Genomic DNA, 25,817 nt, shown 5'->3' with positions numbered 1-25,817 from the left:
CTCTGTCCTGTCTGTTGCAGGAGGAATGTTTGCTTTCGTTCAAAACCATATGCTGAGAAGGGATGTGATTACGTCATGGGGGTGGGGCCCTACTGGGTGGATTAGTGACCTTCTAAGGGGACCCCACGGGCGGTGGGCATGCTCAAGGCACATTGTATTAAGTGCATGGAGTTTTCAAGGAGTAAATAAAAATATCATTGAATATAAACAAGAGACTTCAGAAACACCAGGTGAGGACGAGGCTGGAAGTTGTGCCTGGGAGAAAACAATCTTTCCCACATGCTGACATCTATCTACCACGGCATCTCAGCCTGGGATTGCCTGGTCTCTGGGGTTGCAAGAATTGGTTTTCTGTTGTTCTATGACACTTTATCATAGTCCCTAAACAGACCATGGGGCCCTGCTGTCTTTGAGGCAGGCCCCTCGCCTGGTTAGGGAAGGAGATGGACCATGATGATAGCAAAGGCAGAGGGATGCTCGTCTGTGAGGATGCAAAGAAGCTCGAAAACACATTTTACCTGTACTTCTATTTCCTGAGTTTGGCTCCCTTCATGTGTGAGATCCTGGGGATTGAACCTAGGACCTTGCACATTCTAGGCAACGGCTCTACCACTGAGCTATGCCCCCTCCCCCCCAGCCCCAGTCTCTTCATCTGTAAAATGTTTTTGTTTTTGTCTCCCCGCTACCCCCCAAGTGTTAAGAGGAAATGTGTCTGGCTGGAGAGTTTTCTCAGTGGTTAAAACCCTGTCTCAGCGTTCATAGGATCAGTGTTCAGTTCCCAGCACCCTCATGGCGGCTCACGACAGTCTGTAACTCCAGTTCCAAGAGTCTTCTGACCTCCATGGGCATTGTGTGGACATGGTGTGTAAGCATACATGCTTCTGACCCTCCTGCCTGTAATTCCAGACCACTGAGATGCACTGTGTGGGGGTAGGGATGTGCAGCCCAGACCTTCCTGCATGTTAGGCAAGTGCACTACTGACTCAGCCCACAAAAGGAAGGTCTCAAACACCACTGCTTTGTATTTCCCCAGTTTATTACCAAAACAAATCATCTCTTCCTATAAAAGTAAGATGACTGCATGACCACTTTTATTAAATAAAATCCTGTCCCCGAAGGAAGAGAGTAGGCAGTTCGGGCTGAAATGTGACTAAGCAGTCCCACACATTCTAAGATGCTTTTTCTTTGGGGAGGGGTTGTTTCCAGACAGGGTTTCTCTATGTAGCCTTGGTTGTCCTGGAACTTGCTCGGTAGACCAGGCTGGCCTCGAACTCACAGAGATCAGCCAGCCTCGGGCTCCTGAGCGCTGGGATTAAAGGTGTGCAGTCACCACACACCAGTCCTAAAGTTGTTTTTTTTTTTTTTTAAACAGTGACTGCCCTTCCTCATCTGTCAATCCGGGCAGATGCTGGAAACCAGAGACAATATCCCAATACTTGCTCTCTGGTGCCACCTATTGGCCAAATGCCATTTCAATTCAAAAGGGAAGCTTGAATTTCAGTGTGGCTCAGGCTTCCCAATAGGCTTTTCTCATCTCTACCCTGAGCAGAGATGGACATTTAAGAAACCACATCTTAGAAATCCCTGGCAAATCTTACTCGGATCCAACACACTATTCACATCGAAACAGTAAGGTCAGAACCATCATGAGGTCTGAAGTTTCAAACACCTGGGTGGGAGCCACCCATGGGAGCAGCAGAAGGCCTGTAATCCCAGGAGGCAGGCTAATCCTTCCGGGCCTGGAATATAAGGCCAGCCAGAGCTACATGTGAGACCTTGTCTCAAAAACAAAGATAAAGACAAAAGTTTAGATCACTTTAGATCTCAAATGTATTAGCCATGGCTGTGAAGGAGGGAGTATTTATGAGAAACCCCCAAACCCCATGCTGTTCCTGGTTTCCTCTGATTACAGAACAGTTTGCAGGGCTGGGGGGGGGGAGTGGTTTCAAAGTTAAGAGTGTGTGCCCTGCTCTTGCTGAGGACCCAAGTTTGTTTTCCAGAACCCAAGCCAGCTCATAATCACCGGTAACTCCAGCTCCAGGAGTTACACACACACACACACACACACACACACGAACACACACAATAAAATCTTTACAAAATAAATTAAACTTTAGCTGGGTAGTGGTGGTACATGCCTTTAATCCCAGCACTCAGGAGGTACAGGCAGGTGAATCTCTGTGAGTTCGAGGCCAGCCTGGTCTACAGAGCCGGTTCCAGGACAGGCTCCAAAGCTACACAGGGAAACCCCGCCTCAAAAAACCCAAAATGAATAAACTTCACAACTTTTTTCTCTCTCTAATTATATCTCGAACAGTAACAAAATATCACTAATCAGTATATTTTAACCAGGTGTTAGGGCACTATTCCTTTTGGATCCCCATCTCCAACACTCATGTTAGAATATGGTCAGTCATAGATTTGGATCTATGGAGGGACAAATAAGGATTTATGTAGTAACTGTGTGTGTGTGTGTGTGTGTGTGTAATTTTGGGCTCCAACGAAGTTAAGAAGTACCATCTACTATACAAACCAAATGCAATGGAAACCCCACACCCAAACACCTTTATTCCAGTTGGAAAAATCAAATCTGAAACAAGGAAAACCAAACTGTAAACAAACAAATGCATCCAGTCCATAATGCAGTGAATCGACTCCTACTGGAACCAGCTGTCCTAACCTTTAAAAAACAACGGAACAGCTGGAAGGAGGAATTACGATGTCTCCACGTTGTTTCCCTATTAAAAAATTACATAAACCGTATAAAACACAATTTATTACGAGGGACCAGGGGCCTCCTATAACATTCCTCTTGTAGTAGCCCTCTTATCTGTCACCGTCTCACTCCAGAATGTCCCTAATCTGGTATGGAGTCAGCGGGGCAGAGCAGGGCAGGGTGTGCGGCCCCATGGATGATGGAGAAAGTCTGTTTGGGTAGTTCTTGTTGGGAGGAGAATATGGGGGATGCTGTGGTGGCCACCGCGATGCTCTGGCCCCCATCGCTCACCACTGTCACTTCCGCGGCCCCCTCCTGAATCAGAGCGTTAAGGCCTTCCAAGTCCGAACACGTGATGCCCGAACTGGCGATGAATGCCTGGTTTCCTGTGCCGTCCTGGGTCCCAACCGGGGCGGTGGGGATCAGGGTCTGCTGCAGGGTGGCTCCCGCCGTCTGGTCATGGGTGGTCAGAAGAACAGTTGGCTGACTCAGGGCACCTGCTTCGCCAGGACACACGGAGGACTGAGGAGAGGCGATTAGACTGACCTGGCGTAGGATCTGCAGCCGGCCATTCCCTGGGAGCTCCTCCGGGGTCTGGGCTACGAGGGTGGGGGGCACAATGTTGACAGCAGCTGCAGCCGCTTGGACGATGGTGTTAGTCTGAGGTACCTGATGGCCCACGATGATCTTGACCCTCCCCTCGCTGAACTGAGACACCTGGCTGGACTGGAGGGGTAGCTGGAGATGTCCCACGGTGAGGGGCGCAGCCTGCTGCTTGCTGGGGTCAAGGTGAAGCTGCACGACGGTCACGTCCGGGTTCTTCCCGTCGTGGTACTCGCTGTGCTGCCTCTTGTGGCTGCGGAGTGAGTCCTCCCGCATGAACGAGGCGTCACAGATGTCACAGTGGAACGTCTTCTTGGCATCCAGCTTGGTCACCTGCCGGCTGCTCTGCCTGCTGGTGTCCTTCTTCTCCGGGGCCTCGGTCTTGAGCATGTCCGCGTGGGACTTCTTCATGTGTTTGCTCAGGTTGCTGGGTTGCTTGGTGTCGAAGCTGCAGTAGTTGCACTTGAACGGGCGCTCAGTGCAGTGGATGCGCTCGTGCACGCGCAGCGCGGCCTTGCTGGAGCACGAGTAGCTGCACTGCGGGCACTTCTCCGGGTGCTCCGACTGGTGCAGGCGGCTGTGCTTCCGCAGGGTGGATTTGCTGTCACCCAAGAAGTCGCAGTGCGGACACTTGAAGTTATTCCCGCTGTGCTTGATGCGGATGTGCGACTTGAGGTTCCCCTTCATGGTGCAGCGGACATTGCAGAACTCGCACTTGAAAGGCTTCTCCCCCGAGTGCACGCGCATGTGCCTTTTCAAGTCCGAGCTGATTTTGAACTTGGCACTACAGAGCCAGCACTGGAAGGGGGCGTCCCCTGTCAACACAAGGTGAGTTTCCATAAGAACAGGCAGGTTAACAACCACAGGATCAACAAAGATACCCCCGAAACGCACACCAGAAAATGGCTTATAGCAAGGCAGCTCCCAGCAGCCCTTGGGATTCCTTTTGGTACCCAAACTTGAGCCATCATTGTGAGTGCCGGCACAGCCCCACTCCTACAAACCCAGAAGAGGGGAAAAGAGGAGAGAGGGGTTGAAAAGAGCCATTTAAATGTCCTGAATAGGATCGGCAAATCTACTCCTTACAGCTTTTTTTATTCTTTACTTTTTTGAGACATGGTCTATGTAATCCTGGCTGTCCTAGAACTCACTATGTAGACTAGGCTGGCCCTTAACTCACGGAGATCCGACTCATTTAATCCCTAGTGCTAGGATTAAAAGTGGGCAACACTACACCTGGCCTCCTTATAACTTTTAAAAAAGATGGTTTCATTTCTAATTTTACACCTGTGTGGGTATGTGCACACCAATGCAGGTGTCTGTGCAGGCTGGAAGAGAGAACTGGGTCTTCTGTGAGCCGCCTTGTGGGTGCTGGGAATTGAACCCAGGTCCTCTGGAAGAGCAGCCAGTGCTGTTAACTGCTGAGCCATCTCTCCAGCCCCCTTTCATAGCCTCCTTAGAAGCTGGCAGTTGCATGGCTTTGCATCCTTCTGGATTTTGATTGAACCGAGTGTCAGCATAGACTTATCAACATATTTCCACAGGTCAGCGCTAGGCCACATTCAGGACCTCCTCCACCCCCATGATGGATAACGGAGGATAGTCCTTATAGTTTGTCTTTTTATTTAAAAAATTTTTAAGATTCATTTTACATATCAACCACAGACCTCCCTCCTACCTCTCCTCCTGCTCCCTTCTCCCCCCCACCCACCCTGAGATTTTTATTAATAGACACATGTTTATTGCAGAAGACTTACTTTTTCCTTACTGCCAGCTGTGTTTTCTGCTTGGGAATGAGTTACAGAATCCAGCTGCTTGGTTTTTTTTTTAAGTTTGTATTTGCTGAAAGTTGAATGGGCCGAGTGAAATTGCAACCATCTAAGAGGATGTGATAACCCAAATCCATTTACTCATGGATGTCGGGTCCACATCAGTGCAGGTGGCTTGCTCTCCAGAGTAGTGTGTTTCCGTGTGTGTGTGTGTGTGTGTGTGTGTGTGTGTTTGTGTGTGTGTAGGTCTTAGGACAACCGTGGGTGTCACCCTCAGGAATGCTGTCCACCTCCTTCGAGACATGGTCTCTCATTGGCCTGGAGCTCACAAACGGGGCCATGTTGTCCCCCGAGAGCCCCAGGCATCCACCAAGCCAACTATGACCATGGCTGACATTTTTATGTGACATCTAGGAGCCCAGCTCTTTTCAGCTGAGGCATCTCCAGCAGGGTGACGATTGTTTAAGCAAGTGAGCTAACAGCGGCTCAGAATTTCAGGTTGGCTCTGGATGGTAGGAGCCATGCCAAGCCACACTACAGGGCGGTCTTGTCCTTGCTGGTGACATCCTACAAGGTAGGAGCCATTGCTGACTCTGCTCTGAGCACTACTGTACAAATGAGCTGAGCCCTGGGACAGCACAGCTCATTCACAGTCACCATGTAGCACGGCCTGGCTCCAAGCCAGGCTGACTCCAAAGCACGTGTGACCCACGCTTCGCTTTCTGAGCCGCCTAATGCATTCGACCAGAGGCTGCAGGCATCTGGGTAATGCAATTCCAGAACAGCAGGATGCCTGAACTAAGCAACAAATACTTCACCGGGTTGGTTATCATTAACATTAGGCAAGCTAACTCCTGAACCACAATCAGGAAGCCCCAGCCTGTGTCCTAAACCCTGGCCACCGGTGGCTTCACAAATAAAGCTTATTGGATTGGGTGATTACCCTCCAGTGGGGAAGCCTGAACCCAAGCCTCAGCCATGCTAGGGCAGCACAGCTGTTTAAACCGGGTTACTTTCTTGTGGCCATTTCCTGCTTAGCTTTTACTGTGCACGTGACACAACCCAGACTCACCCGAGAACCCCACCCGAAGAGCTGCCATGCCTGTGAGGGGCTGTCTTGATTGAGAACTGATGTGAGAGGGCCCAGTCCACTGCTGGTGTTGCCGTCCCCAGGCAGGGGAACCTGAACTGTGCAAGCAAGCTAGCAGAGATGGGGGGAGCCAGTCTGCCGCGTTCCTCATGATTCCGCTTCAGTTCCTGCCCTGTCTTTCCTCAGTGATGGGTCGTGACCTGGGAGGTGTAAGCAAGCCCTGTCTTCTCTGAGGCTGCCTTAGGTTATAACATTAAATCACAGCAACGGAAGGGAGATGAGAATAACCACGCATAGATGAGTTGCTGTGTCAGCAGCTACTAGGCCCTTAAAGCCCAAGGTATTTCCTAAGTAGCCCTTTTTATTGAAAATGTAGTGTGTGCGGGTGTATGTGGGCACCAGCGACCAACCTCAGCACTGTTCCTCACCCGCTGTCTACTTCCTGTTTTTGTTTTTTCCAGGCAGGGTTTCTCTGTGTAGCCCTGGCTGTTCTGGAATCCGCTCTGCCTCGAACTTGGAGACCCACCTGCTTCTGTTTCCCAGGTGCTGGGATAAAAAGGCTGGACCACTACCACCACCAGCCTCATTTTGTGTTTTTTAAGACAGGGTGTCTCATTGGCCTGGGGGCCAACAAGTAGGCTAGGCTAGCTGCCTGTGAACCTTTGGAATCCCCCCTGACTCCGCCCCCCCCCACCCCGTGCCAGGCTAGCTTTTTACATGAGTTCTAGGTTTGAACTCAGGTCCTCATGCTTGAGTGTGAGCACAGACTGGGCCACCTCTTCAGCCCACAACTGCTGTCTCAGTAACCATTAGCTTTTCCCCTGCCTTCAAACAATGTCGGACCCCTCACGGAGTCCTTCTACAGGAAGCTTCAAATGCACATACAAACTAAAATAAAAAACAACAGGAATACAGAAGAAACCAATTACATTCAGACAGCTATTAAAACCCCTGAAAGAGTCGGAGCAAGCCACATGCGCCTTAGCAGGGATCACGTAGCCACCTAGCGGCGGGTCACGGAACTACAGCAGCTTCCAAGCAGGTATTCACAAAAGGTGTTTTCACCCAACTGCATTGACTGCTTTGAAACCCCGTGAGTTCCCTGGGCGAAAAGCTCAAAGCATTTGCTCAGAGTGGAATAGCAGGCATTTCTTATTGTTTTTCTCTTCATCAGCTCCATTAGTGATGAAATATAGGGGGAAAAACGCAACCCGCCGCCAAATCTCACAGCTAGGTTGCAGAGCTAACAACACTTCTAAAGATTAAGATTTTTTTTTGAGACAGGGCCTCTTGTAGCCCAGGCTAGCCTCTAACTCCCTATCTGTGTAGCTGAAGGTGACCTTAAATTCCTGTTTTCGCTCTTCTCCAAGTGCTGGGATCACAGGCGTACACCACTGTGCCCCAACTATTTTTTTTTCAGTCACAAATATGTTTTAAAATGATTTGATTGATTATTTTGTGTGTATAGGTGTTTGTCTGAATGTATGTCTGCGAACCACATGTGTACAGTGCCATAGAGGCCAGATGCAGGACCCAGATCCCCAGGACTGGAGTTACATGGTGGTGAGATATGCAATGCATGCTGGGAGTCAAACCCGGTCACTTTGCAAGGACAGCAGGTGCTCTTAGCAGCTGACCCCACAAATATTTCCCAACTTCCTTTTGATTACGTCTGGGTACTCTAAAACCACGTTAATTATTTATTTACTGATTGAGTGACTCTGTGTGTGTGTGTGTGTGTGTGTGTGTGTGTACATGCGCTCAGAGAACGACTTGGGGGAGCCAGTCTCTCCTGTCACCATGTGGGTCCTGAGGACTGAGCTCATGTCATCAGTCAACAAGCTCTTCACCACTGAGCCATCTCTCCAGCCCTAAATTTCTCGTCCTGGAACTCTCTTTGTAGACCAGGTTAGCCTTGAACTCACAGAGATCCGCCCGTCTCTGCCTCCCCAGCGCTGGCATTAAAGGTGTGTGCTGCCACTGCCTGGCTCCAAATTCATTTCTTAAATGGAGCATACTGGCCAAAGCCCTATTGTAAGCTCTTCAGCAGCCAATGACCACACCCTCCGCCCCCAGCATCCCACAGCGCAGGGTTGCAGAGTGAACGAGCGACAGTTGTCTTTAAGCCGGCAGAGCTTTCCTAACTTCAGCTGTAACTGAAATGGCTGGTGACACGGAGCATCAGACTGTACAGCTTGAAGCTGTACAAGTGTCACAAGCAGACAGAAAACAAAATGAACACTCCGTGCAGACGACACATAACTGGCACACATATTTTTTTAAAATGTTAGGAAACACACCTTCCTACAGCAGTCTTAGATGCCACTAACACGCCTGAGTTCAACCCTAGAAGCCCAGGTGCACCTCTGATGGTGGTGTGGGAGATTAGGTACCACCAATGTAGCCCTGGTTAGCCCTGAACTCCTTAATTTTTCGGCACACATTTTATTTTTCTCGTGTGTACTCATGTGTGCGAGCGTGCTTGTGGATGGAGGCCAGAGGTTGACACACGTGTGTTCCTCCATCACCCTCTGATTTATTTACTGAGGCAGGGTTTCCGGATGAACTTGGAGCCTGCCTATTTGGTTATTCTGTCTAGTCAGCTTGCCCCAAGATCCCCCCACCCCCTCCTCCTAAGTGCAGGAATTACAGGCAGGCCACCATCTTAGCCCATCGGGTGGGTGTTAACGTCCTTAGCACAGCTCTGAGTGCCATCTCCTTAGCCCAGGCTATGCACTCATGGCCCTCCTGCCTCGGCTGGGTGCTTGGTTTCTGGGTGTGAGCCATCAGGCCCAGAAGAGCCACAGTGAAGAAATGGAGTAGAAAACAGAACAGACACTAGGCAACAGGCTGGGTAACAGTTATATCTGTCCTAGCCTGCTGCAATATATTGCACAGATATCCCCAAATCTGCCATCTCCCATCCCTTTCTGTCAGCCCTGACTCCCACAATTACACAAGCTCTTTGGACAAGGGCAGGGTGATGTGCTGTGACTTCCATCGGGCTCAAAGGTCACTGGGTTTGGCCAATACTGTTTAGCAGGAACAACCAGACTTGACACAAAAGTTATTTGTTGTGTTTTTTTGATAGGGGTTGTTGAGAAAGGGGCTCACGTAGCCCAGGATGGCCTCCAACTAGATACATCGCTGAGGATGACCCTGCCTCTACCTTCTGAGTGCTGGGTTACAGAAATCAAGTCCCAACAGGCATTTTGGAATGGTTCTGTCTTTGGGAGCATCTTGCTCCCACATCATGAGAGGGCTGTTCCTGGCTAGTCTGCTGGTCCCAGGAGAATGATAACAGACGTGTGGTACACAGGTAGATGACTCCAGTCCAGGGTACAGTCACAGACCGGCAGAGAGTTACCTATGGGGCCTCAGCCGATCCTAAGCCTGTGAACGGAGGCTGCTGCATGTAGAGTTTTGGGGAGGGGAGGTTATTAGCCACCTGGGAATGAGAGACTGTGAAAGCAGAGAACCAAAATCTTCAGCGTGGGTTTGGGAATCAAGCCACAAAAATGGTAATTCACACTTAACAGCAAACGCCTAGCAGTTAAACTTAATCAATCTGTACACTGGTAAAACAGATACCCAGGCAGCTCTGCTTGGAAGGCGTTATGATCGGCGCCAGAAGAGGAATTCACTAGAGAGCACAGGGGAGCCAGGCAGAGCGTGGAGGGAAAGACAATGCTCTTCTGGACGGACTCTGTCGTGGGCTTCCTTGGAAGTCATCTCCTACTAGCTTTTAAAAGTTTTATTTTAGTTAGGCATGGTGGCGCACGCCTTTCATCCCAGCACTTGGGAGGCAGAGGCAGGCGGATCTCCATGGTGAAACCTTATTTTCACACAAAACAGGACACTGAAGTTTTTACTTCCGTGCATCTCTCTCTCTCTCTCTCTCTGCCTCTCTCTCTCTTGTGTGTGTGTGTGTGTGTGTGTGTGTGTATTTACCCATGCAGTCCAGACAAGGGATATGGGTCCCCTGAAGCTACAGTATAGATGAACCATTGTGAGCTGCCCGCCTGATGTGTGTGCTAGACTTTGGTCTTCTAGGAGAGCAGCAAGCACCCTTAACTGCTGAGTCATCTCTCCAGCTAACTTCCTATTGTTTTTATTTTTTTGTGGCTTGGTATTTTGCCTGTATGTCTGTGTGAGGGTGTTAGATCTTGGAGTTACAGCAGTGAGCTGCCATGTGGGTGCTGGGAATTGAACCTGGGTCCTCTGGAAGAGCAGTCAGTGCTCTTAACCTCTGAGCCATCTCTCTAGTCCCCCTCCAACTATCTTTTTAAAGTTAGACAAAAGCACAGGACCAAGATCATATCCAAGGAATAACCTCTGAATAAATATTAAATGGAAGGGGAAACCCTAATGTGAGATTCTGTCCAAACCTCCAAAGGAATTACGCTGATGTCAGGAGGCCTCCCGGCTCCCTCCCAATGAGTCTAGAGAGAGGCAGGGTTCCCGCCCCCCAACTAGTTTAAGTCATACAAATATACAGGAAACTCAAAGTTTTCCCCTTCTTTGGGACAGGGTTTCTCTGTGCAGCCCTGGCCATCCTGGAACTCACTTTGTAGACCAGGCTGACTTTGAACTCAGAGATCCACCTGCCTCTGCCTCTTGAGTGCTGGGACTAAAGGTGTATGCCACCATTTCCAATTCAGGAAACTCTTTTAAAGGCGCATCCAGTAGCCAAAGTGTCACCAGCCTACACTAAAATAAAACAGAAAAAGACCCTTCTCTGGCCTTCGCATACGTGTGTGCCCGCACACCCCTTTCTGAGGGTAGCAAGCAGGGGCGACAGTCCCTCCCGAGTCTTTAGAAGAGGTCCGGAATGTAACTGGGAAGGATGCCCCAAGTGGCCAGGGTCATGAGCCAGAGCTAGACCCTACCCTCTCCAACCAAAAAGTGTCCCTCGATCGTTCCCTGAGCAAGGGACCTGGGGGTGTTCCAAGAAAGGTTTCAGATGTGAGTTCTCATCCTCCCCATTCCCAAGAACAGTATGACAGTCAGTGTTGGGCTCTAGTATGTCACAACCAGACTCCTTATCCTTTCTGACCCCACCTCTTGGTCTGATCCTATGGTCGGGTGAGATGGTTTATGAGGGTCCTGAGATGGTGTGAACAGCAGAGATGAACCTGATGGTGGGAACAAAGGTGTTCTGTCTGTGCCTGAATGCGTGAATGGTCCTATATCTTCATCCTCTCTTGTCCCTGGCCTTTGCCACGTAATCTGGTAGTGGCCTGTCCCATGGGTGAGCTCAATTCCATCCCTGACACCAGATCCAACCCGTGACTTGCTTTAGGTACCAATGTGTTGTTTGTGGACACAGGGCATCAGAGGGTTCACTGGGCTTCCACACTGGGCTTGCCTGCCTGGTCCTCTGTGGTGTTCATGCTGAAGCCAACTCTGGGCTGGCCCACAGGCCTGAGAGGAGGGTCAGAGACGGATGGGGTACGGCCTGATCACCCCAGACGAGACCAGTGCACAGGTGCCGAACCCACATTCAGCGACTCCCTAGCAGAGACGCCTTCTCACACGAGTGGTTAAGCTGAGCAAGCAGCAGCAACAATGCCAGATGACCTGAAGCACGTGAGTAGGATTTGCAGCCATGTGCCATTGAGACCCGCTCTGCTGTGTTTGCTGTGTGCATGTTTTACAGCACCGTGGATACAACCCAGGGCCTCTCCCGTGACAGGCAAGTGTCATCACCGAGCCATACCCCAGCCCGTGCTGTGTGCTTTCTCATCAAGCTGCTCTACTCCGAGCACATCAGTGCATCACTTAAACATGACTGAGCTGACTGTGACTGGGACGATTAGTAAAACGGCATCACTTGTATCTACTTCATGGACTACATTCTGTCAACCCCACACGCATACAGTTACATAAAAACACACAGAAGGTGACCAACAACTGCTCGACAACCGCTCCAATGTCACCGAGACAGGCCCTTTCACAAAGATGAAAAGGGTGGCTGACTCCCCAGCTCCTTTAAAACTGTTTCTCTGAGACAGGGTACCACGTAGCCCAGGCTAGCCTTGTATCCTTGGCTGCATACGGGATACAAGGCTAGCCTCGAACTCCTTATCCTCCTGCCTCCACCTCTTGAGCGCTGAGGTAACAGGTTCTTGACACAATGGCTGGTTTATGTGGGGCTGAGGACCAAACCCAGGGTTTTACACACGTTAGGTAAGTACTCTACCAGAGGAGCCACGTCCCCAGCCAGAATTAAAAAACGATAACCACAACAGCGATACTGTTCTTTTTCTTTTTAAATTTAGTTTCTGGAAACAGGGTTCCCTACAGCTCAGGTTGGCCCTGAACCCCGTAAGTGACCAAGGGTGATTTGAACTGACCTTCCTGCCTCTACCTCTCCAGTATTGAAATTACAGGTTCGCCACACCTGGCTTATGCGGTCCTGAGGATAGAACCCAGGACTTTGTACCGTCAAGGCCGTCACACCTCCAGGCCACGAGTTAAAAATAATTTACAAAAATCAGTTCAGAGACCAGGCCTCAAAAATATGGCCCAGACTGGCCTAGAACTCCTGACCCTCCTTGCCCCCACCTCTCTGGGGGCTCGCTGGGGTTACGGATGTGTGCCACTACACCGGTTAAGCGGCACTGGGGACACAGCCCTGTGCACGCAGGGCAAGGGCTCTCTCTACCACCAGCCACACCCCCAGCTCCTCTTTCCCCTCTGCCCACGGGCTGGCAGGTGCCCGCGCTGGGATGAGCGACGGCACAGCACAGCTTACCTGTGTGCGAGCGCAGGTGCACCGTGAGCTGGCTGGAGTTGCGGCTGGCGTAGGGGCAGATCTGGCACTTGAAGGGCCGCTCGTCCGAGTGGATGCGCAGGTGCTTGTTGAGGCTGCTGCTGTCGGCTGCCGCGTAGTCGCACGTCTTGCATTTGTAGGGCTTGACGCCCGTGTGGCAACGCATGTGCGTCTTCAGCTTGTCCTTCCGACTGAAGCACTTCCCGCATACCTCGCACTTGTGGGGTTTGTCACCTTTGGGTGCACACGCAAGCCGCCCCGGGAAACAAGATTGAGAAGTTAACCTTTACTCCCGACACCTGCGGAGAGGATCAACCTGCGCGCCTCTGGGGTGGTTTAGAACCCTGGGGTTTGGTTTGCTTACAATAAGCTGTGTTGTTTATTAGAACTTCCAAACTCTTTCCCTAAGGTGAATATTACTAACTGAAAGTACACAGCAACTAAAAATAAATAAAATATCCAGTTGTTTCCGGACAGGGATCCAAATCCGGAGGCCCAGGGTGGCCTCCAATTTCTGAGAGCTGGTATTAGAGGTATGCCTCACTATGCCAGGCTTTAAAATAAGGATGCTGTAGCCTTTCTGCTTACCTTCTGGCTATTTCTGCCCCCTTTACTCAATGTTCCCTGAGCCTGACAGGGTCTGGTAACAATTGCTCGGTGCCGGGCAGTCATCTACCCGACTTCAATCATCTTATTAATTTGGATTATGGTGTGTGTGTGTGTGTGTGTGTGTGTGTGTGTGTGTGTGTTTCTTTTTGAGACAAGATCTCACTAGGTAACCCTGGCTGATCTGAACTTGCTCTGTAGACCAGGCTGGCCTTGAAATCAGAGATCCACCTTCCTCTGCTTCCCACGAGCTGGGTTGAAGGTGTGTGACACCATGTTTTCTTTTACTGCATTTTTTTTATATTAAATCTTTCCAATATTAAAGTATTATTTTATACTATAGACACAGATGCTCTGAAGGACTTTAACGTAACATGAAACAGCCATCTCTTCTGTCCATTCCTTTTTACAGCCTTGGGCCAGAGTGGCCTGCCTTCTCTACTGCCGCCCCCTCATCTTGGCCTAGAGGCTGTTTAGGTCTCTGCTAGAGAGTTTAATCTGACCCTTGATCATGTTTGTTGCCAAGCGAGCAGTTGCTCGCTTTTGACCTGTAGCATCCCTGTTTATTAAGCGTGTGTGTGTGTGTGTGTGTGTGTGTGTGTGTGTGTGTGTGTGTGTGCATTTCTTTGTGTGGGCATGTGTATGCCATGGCATGTGAGGTCAGAGGGCAGCTTGCACGATTTGGTTCTCTCTCTACCATGTGGGTCCTGGGACGTGAACTCGTTTGCAAGTTCTTCAGGCTTGTCAGCAAGGGCCTTCTTCCATGAGCTTCCTCACCAGCCCAGTGCAGTGTGTGTGTGTGTGTGTGTGTGTGTGTGTGTGTGTGTGTGCGTGCGCGCGCACAAACTAGGGTCTTGGGATTGCTAGGCAAGTGTTCTATATATAACCAGGCTACAGTGTCACTTCTTTTTAATTAATTAATTTTTTTTTGGTAGATGTGTGTATTTTTCCTTCAATACAACAAAACAAAACAAAACAAAAAAACAAAAAACCACTCTCTGCCAGTTACTGTCTCCCCCCCCCCTTCTTTTGAGACAGAATCTCGTGCATCCCACATTGGCTTTGAACTTGCGAAGAGGCCAAACATGACCCTGAACTTCTGCCTCTACCTGCAGAGCATTGGGAACGCAAGCATGCCCTGCCATGTCCCGTTGATGCCATTCTGAGGATGGAACCCAGAACTCTGTGCACGTCAGGCAAGTGTTCTACCATCTGGGCCATGACCCCGGCTCTCACATTGATACAGATACCTCACTCTTTGAATGTCCTATCCCAGGTTATCTTATTTCCTCCTCTTTACAAAGCGGGACTACGATCCAGGACTCTCCTGCTTATCTAGCAGACTCCACAGCAATCCCTGTTGATTTCTTTTTTGCTCATATAGTCATGTCATTTCCACATCATTAAGCAGCTAAGGTTGAGCAATTTTACTTTATGGATGGGCCATAAATTACTGAATCAATTCTCCAGTTGATCAGGAAAACAATGAAGCAGACACACATCACACACACACACACACACACACACACACACACACACACACACACGGCTGCACAGATTATGATAGTTGACCTCTGACCTTCACCTGGACACAGTGGTATGCACGAGCATGTGTGCACATGCACACACATGCACAAAATAAAGTTTAAAAGTAATAAAGGCATATAATATTAAATGGAAACAAGAATACCAGATTACTTAATAAGCGATGATAAGATTGTATGTCTGGAGCCAGACATAGTGGTACGTTCCTTTAATCCTAGTCTTTGGGAGGCAGAGGCAGGCATAGAGCGAGGCCAGCCTGCTGGTCTATATAATGAGTTTTAGGAAAGCGAGAGCTAGGTAGTGAGACCCTGTCCCCCTCCCCCCCCAAAAAAAATTGTGAGCCTGTCTTAAACCTTCTATCTGTATGCCAAAAATTCAGATTATTGCAGTGTGGACTATAAAGGCTAAAGGCCGGTGACTTGGAGGTATACTGGAAAGTGAGATGTTATAATAGGGATTTTCACTCTTACTCTGCCTTTTGTTTTGGAGACAAGATCTCTTTACGTAGCCCTAGTGTCCCGAAACTCATTATGTAGGGCCAGGACAATCTGGAATTCACAGAGATCTGCCTGTCTCTGTCTCTGCCTCCTAAATGTTGGGATTATGGTTGTGGGTCACCATACCAGTGAGATGTTTACTTTATACTCTGTAGATCAAGCATGTACAGAGCCCCGTGCTGACACAGTGTGCCAAAGCTGATCCCCATCATGTCAGAGGAAGGCCTGGCATTTAAGAGCACATCTGATGAGATGTCTCAGTGGTTAAGAGCACTGACTGCTCTTCCAGAGGTCCTGAGTTCAATTCCTGGCAACCACATGGTGCCTTATAACCATCTGTAATGAGATCTGGTGCCCTCTTCTGGCCTGCAGGGATACATGCAGGCAGAACATTGTATATATAATAATAAATGTCTTTAAAAAAATACCTCAGAGAATTTCTTAAAGATGACCATTTTGTTGAGCTGGGAATTGGTTGGTAGAGTACTTGAAGGCCCAGGGTTTGACCCTCAACATTGTAAAAATAAAATAATTTTACCGACATTGTTAGCAGTCAAATTACAAATTCCCTGTGGGTCAATTCTCAGCACGGTCTGCTGCCTATGTTGCCTGTGCCCACTGGACCGTCATTCTGTACCAGGTGTATTGCCTATTGGTGGTGCAGAGGTTGGTTGTCAACAGTTCTGCTGGGCAGGAACCACATGGGGTCCCTGCCACCAACCCCAACCATCTTTCTTAAAAGTGGCCAGTAAGGACACCTTCAGGCCAGCCTGCTGTGCAGCGGTGTCTTCAGAAGATGTGTAGGAATGGATCTAAGATTGCTGTACCACACAACAGTTCATCCTCACTGTCAACTTAGGACAGACCTAGGAGGCCCCCCTGACCATGTCTGGGAGGGTGTCTGTAAGAAGTTTAACTGAGCGGCATGGCACCATCTCCGGGCTGCAACATCCCTGGGCTGCGGTTCTGAACTAAATAAAGAGGAAGTGAGCTGAGCATCGGTGTTCATCTCTCTGCTTCTGACTGTGGATGCCGTGGGACCAGTGGCCTCAGGATCCTGCCACCATGGACTGTACTCTCAAGCCATGAGCTGAAACAAATCCTTCCTTCCTTCCTTCCTTCCTTCCTTCCTTCCTCCCTCCCTCCCTCCCTTCCTTCCTTACTTCCTTCCTTCCTTCTGTATTGGTTGGACATCTCACAACAATAAAGTAACCAATATGCCTTCGTTTATACTCTGACCTAGTTGTCCCAATTGTCATGGATAATGAGTGCAGTCTATTTGACCAAACCTTAACCCACGGAGCCCACATGGGGAGAGTCACTGCTTGCTTATGAACGTTAATATTTGGGTAATTAGAATAAATCCACGTGACCTGGCAGTGTGAGGTCTAGCGGACAGGATGGTGACGGCAGTGCCACTCATGGGTCACAGCTGATAACTGTTAGCTACTTGAGTTTCCAAAGGCTGAGGCAGATGAAATATGAGAGGGTCCCTCCCCACTCCCTTGCTTCTGCATGCTTCCCTTGTGAATTCACACCCCTGTGTCACTTGACCAGGAACCCCTCAGATTTCCTCAAAGCTGCCCAGCAGAAACTCTTCCTCTATCCGAACCATCTGGGAAATGGAACCTCACACAACTGACTTCTGTATCTACAGGGCCCTGCAACTGTGCCTTCAACGGCTGCAGATCAAACAACATTTGAAGCGCAAGCAATGACCACACTGGGAAGGTACGCAGGAGCTCTGCGGGGCTGGCATTCTCTGCAGTGCAGTGGGTACCCTGGGAGGGTGAGTGTGGACACTGTGCACACCCTGCTTCATCTTCTCCCAGGGTGTGAACAGTCTTGGCTTCTGGCATCTTTGAGGAGAGGGGGTCTCCCTGAAAGCAATCCCCTGAGGATCTAATAGGATGACTGTATTAAGAAAATTAAAATATCCCTACTTAATTTTCCTTTTTCCATGCATTGATGTTTTTTTCTCTTTTAAAAATTTGAGGGAGGGAGGGAGGGAGAGGGAACTGGGACCCATATGTAAAATAAAAATAAAAAAATTTGATTACATTAAAAACTGTGTATGTGGTGTGTGGTGTGTATGCACGTGTTTGCACTTGAACATGTGGGTCTCCTTCCACTATGTGGGTCCCAGGGATTGAACTCAGGTCATCAGGCTCCGTGGCAAAGCTCCTTTGCCTGCTGAGCTACCCTTCTGGTTCTTTCGTCTCTTTTAAAACAAACCACATTATGTTCTCCTTTCGATATTGCAAAGATAACACACACTTTGTGTCACAGGTAAAGAAAGCAGTTGTAAGAAAATCACTATTCTTGATCTGGTGTGGTGGTGTGTACCTACGTCCCCAGCGAGGCAGGGAAGCAAGCCTGGGCTATATAGGGAGTTCTAGAGAGCTCTTTTCTAAACAACCAACATCAGCAACAATTCAAATAAACAACCAAAGCAAAGCATGTACATCCTCTGGTTTGCTCCCCAGCACTGAAAACCAACAAAACAAAACATTCTTCTTGTCTTTCTTCACTAATGTGACATGCACACACAGACTTTACACCTGCAAATGGATGCTGTCTGCATCGGATGCTAACTAGTCATGGCACGTGAGTTCTCACACATGGCCATGGCAGTCCCAGGCCCTCTGCTCGGTGATCTTTCTCCACGCTGGGTTTTTATTGCTTTAGACACACTCCTGCCAAAACACGTGTACATATGGCATCTTTATTTTGTACTGTGTTCCTTTGAGCTCTGTGAGGCCTGGGCCTTATCATTTGTCCAACATCTCTGGGCCCCCAGCTCCTTGCTGTGTGTGTGTTCAGGGTACTGTACCTAATGACATGTCACTTACCCGTGTGGGTTTTCAGGTGACGCTCCATGTCCTTCATGCCGTAGGCAGTCTTGAACTGGCAACCTGAAAAAGCCATGGGAAGATGTGGTTCAGACAGAAGCTGAAGTGGCAGAGATTTGCCTCACCATGGGGCGACACCGATGTCACATGCCAGACACAGTACAGCGTTGCTTTGGCACAACCTCAAACCACAAGGAGTCAGCAAAGAGATGAGGCATGGAGTCACATTTTACAACAGCGGTTCTCAACCTGTGGGTTGGGACCCTGTCAGGGTGTGTGTGTGTGTGTGTGTGTGTGTGTGTGTGTGTGTGTACGCACGCGCATGCGTGACATATTGTATGCTGGGGATCACCACCATATGCGGAACTGCATTAGAGGGCTGCAGCACCAGGAAGCCGAGAACCACAGCTTTATAACATGGCCCGCAGACTAGGAAGATGCTGTCATGAAAGAGACAGACAAATGCTTGACTCTCCTGTTGAGAGAAGACTAAAGATTCATAAGCACCGGTGTAACTAGGGCCGTGGATGGCGCAGTGGTTAGAGCACTGGCTGCTCTTCCGGAGGACCCAGGTTTGGTGCTCAGCACCCACACGGAGGCTCACAACCAACCACCCGTGACTCTAGTTCCAGAGGGTTCCATGCTCTCTTCTGAGTCGTTGGGCACCACACACACGTGGGGGTATAGGTTTATATGCAGGCGAAACACTCATAAGTCTTAAGGAATAAAAATAATTCACCAAGTAGCTGGGCACCGTGGCTCTGGTCTCTAATCGAAACACTAGGATGCTGAGGCAGTAGAAGCATGAGTTCGAGGCCCGCCAGAGAGGTATGGTGAGTTCCAGGTCTGCTTGAGCTACAGAGTCAGGATCAAGTCTCCCCTCCACTGAAACAAATCCTAAGAAGAGATTTCTTCTTAGGCGCACAGAGCCCCTTTACCTGGATAGCTGCCTTTACCTGGATAGCAGCAGCCGAGTCTCTTCTGCACGGGGGCTGTGGAGGGCTTTTTGGCACGTGACTTGGCAGGCAGCGCGATCACGGTGGCTGTCTGGTTTTCGTTGCTTTCCGTGGGGAGGTAAGTTTGATAGCCATGTTCAAAGACGAATTCTGGAGCTGAAACTAAAGGGTAAAGTGCTTATTAATTTCCACAGGACGATGCGGAGTGACGCCATAACTCATTTCAGCTAACGGGGGGGGGGGGCATGAGAGAGAGAAAAAAAAGAATTGCCTTGCTCATTCAAAAATCAAGTGAAGTTGTAGGGACAGCTCAGTGGTTCAGAGCACTGGCTGCTCTTCCAGAGGTCCTAGGTGCAATACCAGCTCACACATAGTGGCTCACAATAATCTGTGACTCCAGTTCCGGGGGATAAGAGGCCCTCTTCTGGTCTCCTTTGATGCCAGGCATGAGATATCTATATATCTATATCTATATCTATCTATCTATATATAATGTTTGTATGTGTATATGTGTGTGTGTGTGTGTGTGTGAAATACTCACATACATTAAAAAAAATGGCTCAGTGGTTAAGAGCACTGACTGCTCTTCCAGAGGACCCCTGGTTCAATTCCCAGCCCCTACATGGCAGCTCACAACTGTCTGTAACTCCAAGATCTGACATCCTCACACAGACTACATATAGGCAAAACACCAATACACATAAAATAAAATTATAAAAAAATTGGTTAATTTCAGTATGTGATGGTTTTTATTTTCAATTTTTTTAAAAAAATTAAAGTTAATTAAAAAACAAAAACAAAAAACCCAAGTGGCTGGGTATGGAGGTGTACACCATTAATCCCAGCACCTAGGATTAGGTGTAGAGGCAGGTAGATCTCTGTGAGTTTCAGAGTACCAGACAGCCAGACATATAAATAAAGAGACCCTGCCTCAACCTTCACACTCCTAATAAAAACAAGGACTTTTAAAGGTGGTGGCCAACTGCCTTTAATTCTAGCACTCAGAGTTCAAGGCAAGCCTGGGTTATACAGTGAGTTCCAGGCAGTCAGAGATACACAGGAGGCCTAGTCTCAACAAACTGACCATCCACCAACAACCACAACATAAAACACCAACCAAGACTTGGGTCTTTTTGGACAGGATCGCGAATAGCTTAGGCTGGCCTCCAAATCAGTATGTAGCTGAGGCTGGCTTTGAACTCCTATCTCCTATGAGCTGGGATTACAGGCCATCATCCCTAGTTTTGGAGTCCTTTTATTCTTTTTATTGTTAAAGATTGATCTTATTTATTTACAGGTGTCTGCAAGATACCTGGCTTGTTATGTGGGTGCTGGGATCTGAACTCCTGTCCTCACGAATTTAGCAACAAGTACTTTTAAGTACTGAGCCATCTCCTCAGCCCTAGCTTCATACCTCTTGAATGAGCAATAAAACATCTCTAAAACCGATACCATGTGGGCATTGCTAACTGCAGGCAGATGAGTAAGTTATTCTCTGAAGGGTCTCAGAGTCCTAAAAACCCAGGACTTCTCTCAAAACTCTCTTGGAGGTATGTCATGGGCATCCTTGAAGTCACCCTGCAACTTAGAGGCAAAAAGAAACAAGAAATGTAAACAGAAAATGACCCCAAATGAGCTGTCATTAAAAAGATAAGAGAGACAGATGATCTTGAATTTTTTCTGCTTATAATTTTTTTGGTGCCCATTTTGTGAATGATGTTCCTGGTTCAGGGCTTGTAAGGGTCTTGTCTCTTTTACCAAGATGGCACTTGTCCCTGGAAGGCCTAATTCTGAGTGAAGGCAACCTAAGCTCACAGGGGACAGGCAAGGTGGAAAGGTCCCCACCTTTACCACTTTATTTCCAGAATAATAATATTGACCCGAATCAGCCCAGACCTGCCATCACTTCCTAGCTTGATTTGTCAAAGAAATCTACTCCAAGCCCACAGACCCAGCTAAATGAGAACCACAGCAGACCCACAAATCCCAGCAGAGGGAGGCTGACAGAATACTTCACTTTGCCAGGGACATGGTGGCTCACATCTTTAATTCCAGCACTTGGGAGGCAGAGGCAGGTAGATCTCTGTGAGTTCAAGACCACCCTGGTCTACAGAGTGAGTTTCAGGACAGCCAGGGATACACACAGAGAAACCCTGTCTTGAAAAACCAAAACCAAAACCAAAAAAAAAAAAAAAAAAAAAAAAAAAAAAAAGACCCAGAAGCCATCCAGGTCATTGAAAATGAAACCCAAGAAACTGTCACAGTCAGACAGTCAGGAGGGATCTAAGGGGACGTCACAATACAGAGCAGTGTGTGTCCTGAACCTCCACTGTTAAAGGTTTACATTGTATGTGTACGAGTGTTTTACTTGCACACATGTCTGTGTACCATGTGTGTGCCTGGTACCATTACAGGTTATTGGATGCCCTGGGATTGGAATTACAGATGGGTACTGGAAATTGAACCTTGGTCTTCTGCAAGAGCAACCAGTGCTCTTAACCACTGAGCTGACTCTGTAGCCTTCTAGACATTGATTTTAACATGTGGTTTTCTCCTCCTCCTCAGGATGCTTTCTTTTCTTGAAGGGCAGCTGGCCTGGCTTGATTTTTGTCTTTAAATCATGCCTTCTCATCAAGGTCTTCATCTTCATTTCTGGTTCTCACAGCATCTCAATCTGGGTTCCTCACTGGGAAAAGCCAATTATCTATACTTTATACTGAGGTCGCTTCATCTGGTGAGGCACGGTTTCAGCTGAACCCTGACAGTGGCCAGGTAGACCCCTTAAATAGTCACGAGGGGGCTGGAGAGATGGCTCAGCGGGTAAGAGCACTGGCTGCTCTGGCAGAGGTCTGGGTTCAGTTCCCATCACCCACATGGTGGCTCACAACCATTTGTCGGGTACGCACACGATATAGACTCACTGAAAATCCTTATAAGAATTGTGCATGCGGGAATCACCTCCCAGCACACGCCTCCTCCTCCTCCACGATCACAATTTGTAAGCATACACTCTGATTTCTGGCTGAGAGCCCAGGTACGTTCCCCTGCATCTTTCCAGCATCCTCATGATGACGTCACTGATTCATGTCAGATGACACCTGGGCTCTCACAGCTTTTGGCATTTGAACAAACTCGGTTTCCACTTTTCTCAACCGGAAAATGTCGTGGGTTGTCTGGCCACCTAAAATCAGCTGTTGGGTTCTGATAACCACTGCTCCATATTCATGCCCCAGTCTCTCCGAGCAGCTCTCTTGCCCGAATGCTCATGGCTAGAAAAGCCTTGGAGCGCTGAGAGCTCTACAGGCTGTTCTGTATGGGCTCAGAAGATAATGGGGAGCAGCTGAGACTTGGCACCATGCGGCAGGGCTGGAGTTCCTGAAGAGAGCCCAGAAGAGGCTGCTGGTGAAAGTGAACCCCAGTGTCAGCAGAGACCCCAGCATCTGGAGATGCCAGTGCTGCGGGACGACCACCGAGAACAGCAGCAGCATGGAGTGGAGTCAGCTGAGCCTAGAAGACAGCTGTGCGTGTTGCAGAGGGCAGAGTCCAGAAGATCGTGAGTAAACCCCAGATAATTGGACACTCAGTTATTTACATTGTTGGAGTTTGGTTTTGCCTTGTTCAAATTGTGTCTGTACTCTGGTTCTTCCCTTTTGGAGAAAGTATTGAACTTTATTTTTTTCGAGACAGAGTTTCTCAGTAGCTATGGAGTCTGTAGACCAGGCTGGCCTCGAACTCACAAAGATCCGCCTGCCTTTATCTCCTGGGTGCTGGCTGGGATTAAAAACGTGTTCCACCACCGCCTGGCTTTAATTTGATTTTTTTTTTTTTTTTTGTTATTTCTCCTCCCCTACTCCCCTTTCCCAAGACCAGGCGGGCTTTGAACTCACAGAGATCTGCCTGCTTCCTGTAATGCTGGGATTAAAGATGTGTGCAAGCTCTGCCCAGCTTAATCTTTTATTTATTTATTTATTTATTTATTTATTTATTTTTTTCAGGAGCGCACAGCTGAAAGACTGAGCTTTTATTTAAAAACCTTTGGGATTTTTAGAGGCTAAACTTTTAATGTGTTTGAATCTGTAAGGACTGTGGGACTTTTGAACATTATTTATGTTTTATATTGTGATATCAATATTAACAAGTCATCTTGGGGATAAATTATAAAGGAAAAGTTCTAACTGAAAAGTGATGTGTTTATGTGTCAAGAAGGAGTTAGGTTGTGCTGGCAAGTTTTAAGTCAATGTGGCATAAGCTAGAGTCATGGGAAAGGAGGGGACTTCATTGGAGAGACTGGGCTGTGGGCAGGCCAGTTAGGTGTTTTCTTAATTAGTGATTGATGGGGAAGGGCCCTGCCCATTGTGGGTGGGGCCATCCCTGGGCTGGTGGTCCTAGGTTTTACAACAGTGGTTCTCAACCTTCCTAATGCTTCGACCCTTTAAAAACAATTCATGTTGTGGTGATCCCCCAACCATAAAATTATTCTCGATACTACCTCACAACCGTGGTTTTGCTACTGAATGAATTGTAATGTAAATACCTGTGTTTTCCAATGGTCTTAGGTGACCCCTGTGAAAGGAGTTACGACCCACAGGTTGAGAAGCACTGTTCTACGAGACTCTGGGCTGAGAAAACCATGAGGAGCAAGCCAGTGAGCAGCATCCTCCATGGCCTCTGCTACTCTCTAAATGTGAAGATTAGAAGCAGGTGGAGACATGGGGGGGTGGGTGGGCAGGTGACACCCAGCAGGGACAGCCAGGCACAGCTGCTGTCATTCTGGGGATGGCACTGATCACATGAGGTCCTCGAGGCACCCAGAGGCAGGGTGGCAGGCTAAAAGGAGCCCACTCAAGTGTAAGCTGTGAGCTTCCCTCCCTGGGTCTGTTTCCTTCTTTACTACATTTCTTATTTACGTGTGTATAATGTGTGTGCTACTGCATGTATGGAGAGGTCCGAGGACCCATGGGAATTTGTTTTCCCTTCCCACCATGTGGGTCCACAGGATTACATTCAGGTTGTCAGGTGTCTTTACCTATAGAGCCACTTTTCTGGCCCTGGCTAGCCTCAGTTTTGTTTTGTTTTTTGTTTTTGTTATTTTTTTTTTTTTTTTTTTTTTTTTGATTTGGGGAATGGGCCTTTTTCTTCCTATCTCTTGGGGTGGCTGTGAGGGTTAGAGATGAGGTATGGAAAGCTGCTAACGCACTTGTCACTTTTCACATGGCTTCATGGCTCCTGGGCAGCAAGGGACTGCTGAGGGAAAGCCTGGCTTCATCAAGGGCAATGTCAGGATGAGGGCATTGGAGCCATCAGGAGCCATCATTGACATGGGTAGGGCCAAGTGAGTGACTCTCCAACTCACCAGAGCCGTGGGTCCCCCTGGGAGCTTGCTACAGTGATGCTTGGGTCTCCACCCCAGAAACCCCAATTCCTTCCTAGGCGGAGCCTGGATGCTGGTGTCTAGTAAGTTCCCCAAGGACCCTGATCTACAAGTGGGTCTGGGGACTAACAGCTAAGGGAGCAGCCAAGTCCAAAGTGGTGGTGGGCGTGAGAGTGGAGTCCAGATAAGTGTGGCAGAGAAAGGCAAGCAGGAGCCTGACGACGGGCAGCTAAGTTGGCCAGAGGCCAGGCATTGAGGTTAACACATCAGCCAGTCGCCACTCTATTAGACTCTGCACTGTGAACAATGGCTCACGGACCCCCGCAGCCACCCCTGCCCTCTAGTGGACTGTTAACAGAATTCCTGTGGCAGCTCTGGCATGAAGTGACCAGAGCTGTCAGACTATAGATGGGATACGGGGGACTCTGTCTCTGGGGCTTAGGCTGTTTTCTGCACCTTTCCGGCGATGTCTCCCTGAGCTTGGTACCAAGAGGAGACCACAGAGCGGCAGTTCCAGGCAGAGAAATGGGGTTCACCGGAGAAACTGCAAGGGTAAGCAAGCGCACCCTGGCTGTACAGGTGTGCAGACTGTCAGCAGGTGCCACCAGTCAGGCAAAGCTGGGAAAGGCATTTCCAGCAAAAGGAACAGAAAAGCAAAAGCCTCACAAGTCAATGTGGCAAAACCTTCCATGGAGTCCCTAGGAATTTGTCTCACAGCTCTCCTGGGGCTTTGTGTTTTGATGTCAGGAGACCCAACTCTCTCCAGGGAGATGGGCCCACGAGGAGAAGGGATGAAGCACAGCGTTCCAGGGTCGTCCTGAGTTCTCCTGGGCCCATTTCCTCCCTACAGGAGGAGGTTCTCCTTGTCTAGCTGAGGCACATGTAAGTCACTGCAAAGCAACTTCTTTCACCCCCCACCCCCTTCCTTTTGTGAGACAGGTTTCTCTGTATTAGTAGCCCTGGCTGTCCTGGACCAGGCTGGCCTCAAACTCAGAGAGTTCTGCCTGCCTCTGCCTGCCGAGTGCTGGGCACTGCCT

General features: G+C 48.8%; 1 protein-coding gene across 2 annotated transcripts in view; it reads right to left on the bottom strand.

The window, feature by feature from the left end:
• Window positions 1–25,817, bottom strand: part of Zfp64 (ZFP64 zinc finger protein) — a 56,536-nt gene that overhangs the window by 24,584 nt on the left and 6,135 nt on the right. Inside the window, exons 3-6 of one of the 2 annotated variants that reach the window (XM_051185661.1) lie at window positions 19,410–19,571; window positions 18,454–18,516; window positions 12,936–13,187; window positions 2,538–4,134 (exon numbers count right to left, since the gene is read on the bottom strand). In XM_051185661.1, the coding sequence (XP_051041618.1) occupies window positions 2,858–4,134; window positions 12,936–13,187; window positions 18,454–18,516; window positions 19,410–19,571 (1,754 nt within the window). In that variant the 3' untranslated portion in view covers window positions 2,538–2,857. Of the gene's footprint in view, window positions 1–2,537; window positions 4,135–12,935; window positions 13,188–18,453; window positions 18,517–19,409; window positions 19,572–25,817 lie in introns of those variants that run through there. The other variant, XM_051185666.1, reaches the window with a different exon arrangement.

The sequence above is a fragment of the Phodopus roborovskii genome, unplaced genomic scaffold (genome assembly GCF_943737965.1).
Source record: "Phodopus roborovskii unplaced genomic scaffold, PHOROB, whole genome shotgun sequence".
In the NCBI taxonomy this organism is placed as follows: Eukaryota; Metazoa; Chordata; class Mammalia; order Rodentia; family Cricetidae; genus Phodopus; species Phodopus roborovskii.
The sequence above is the reverse complement of the archived record's forward strand: the minus strand, read 5'-3'. Positions and strand labels throughout refer to the sequence as shown.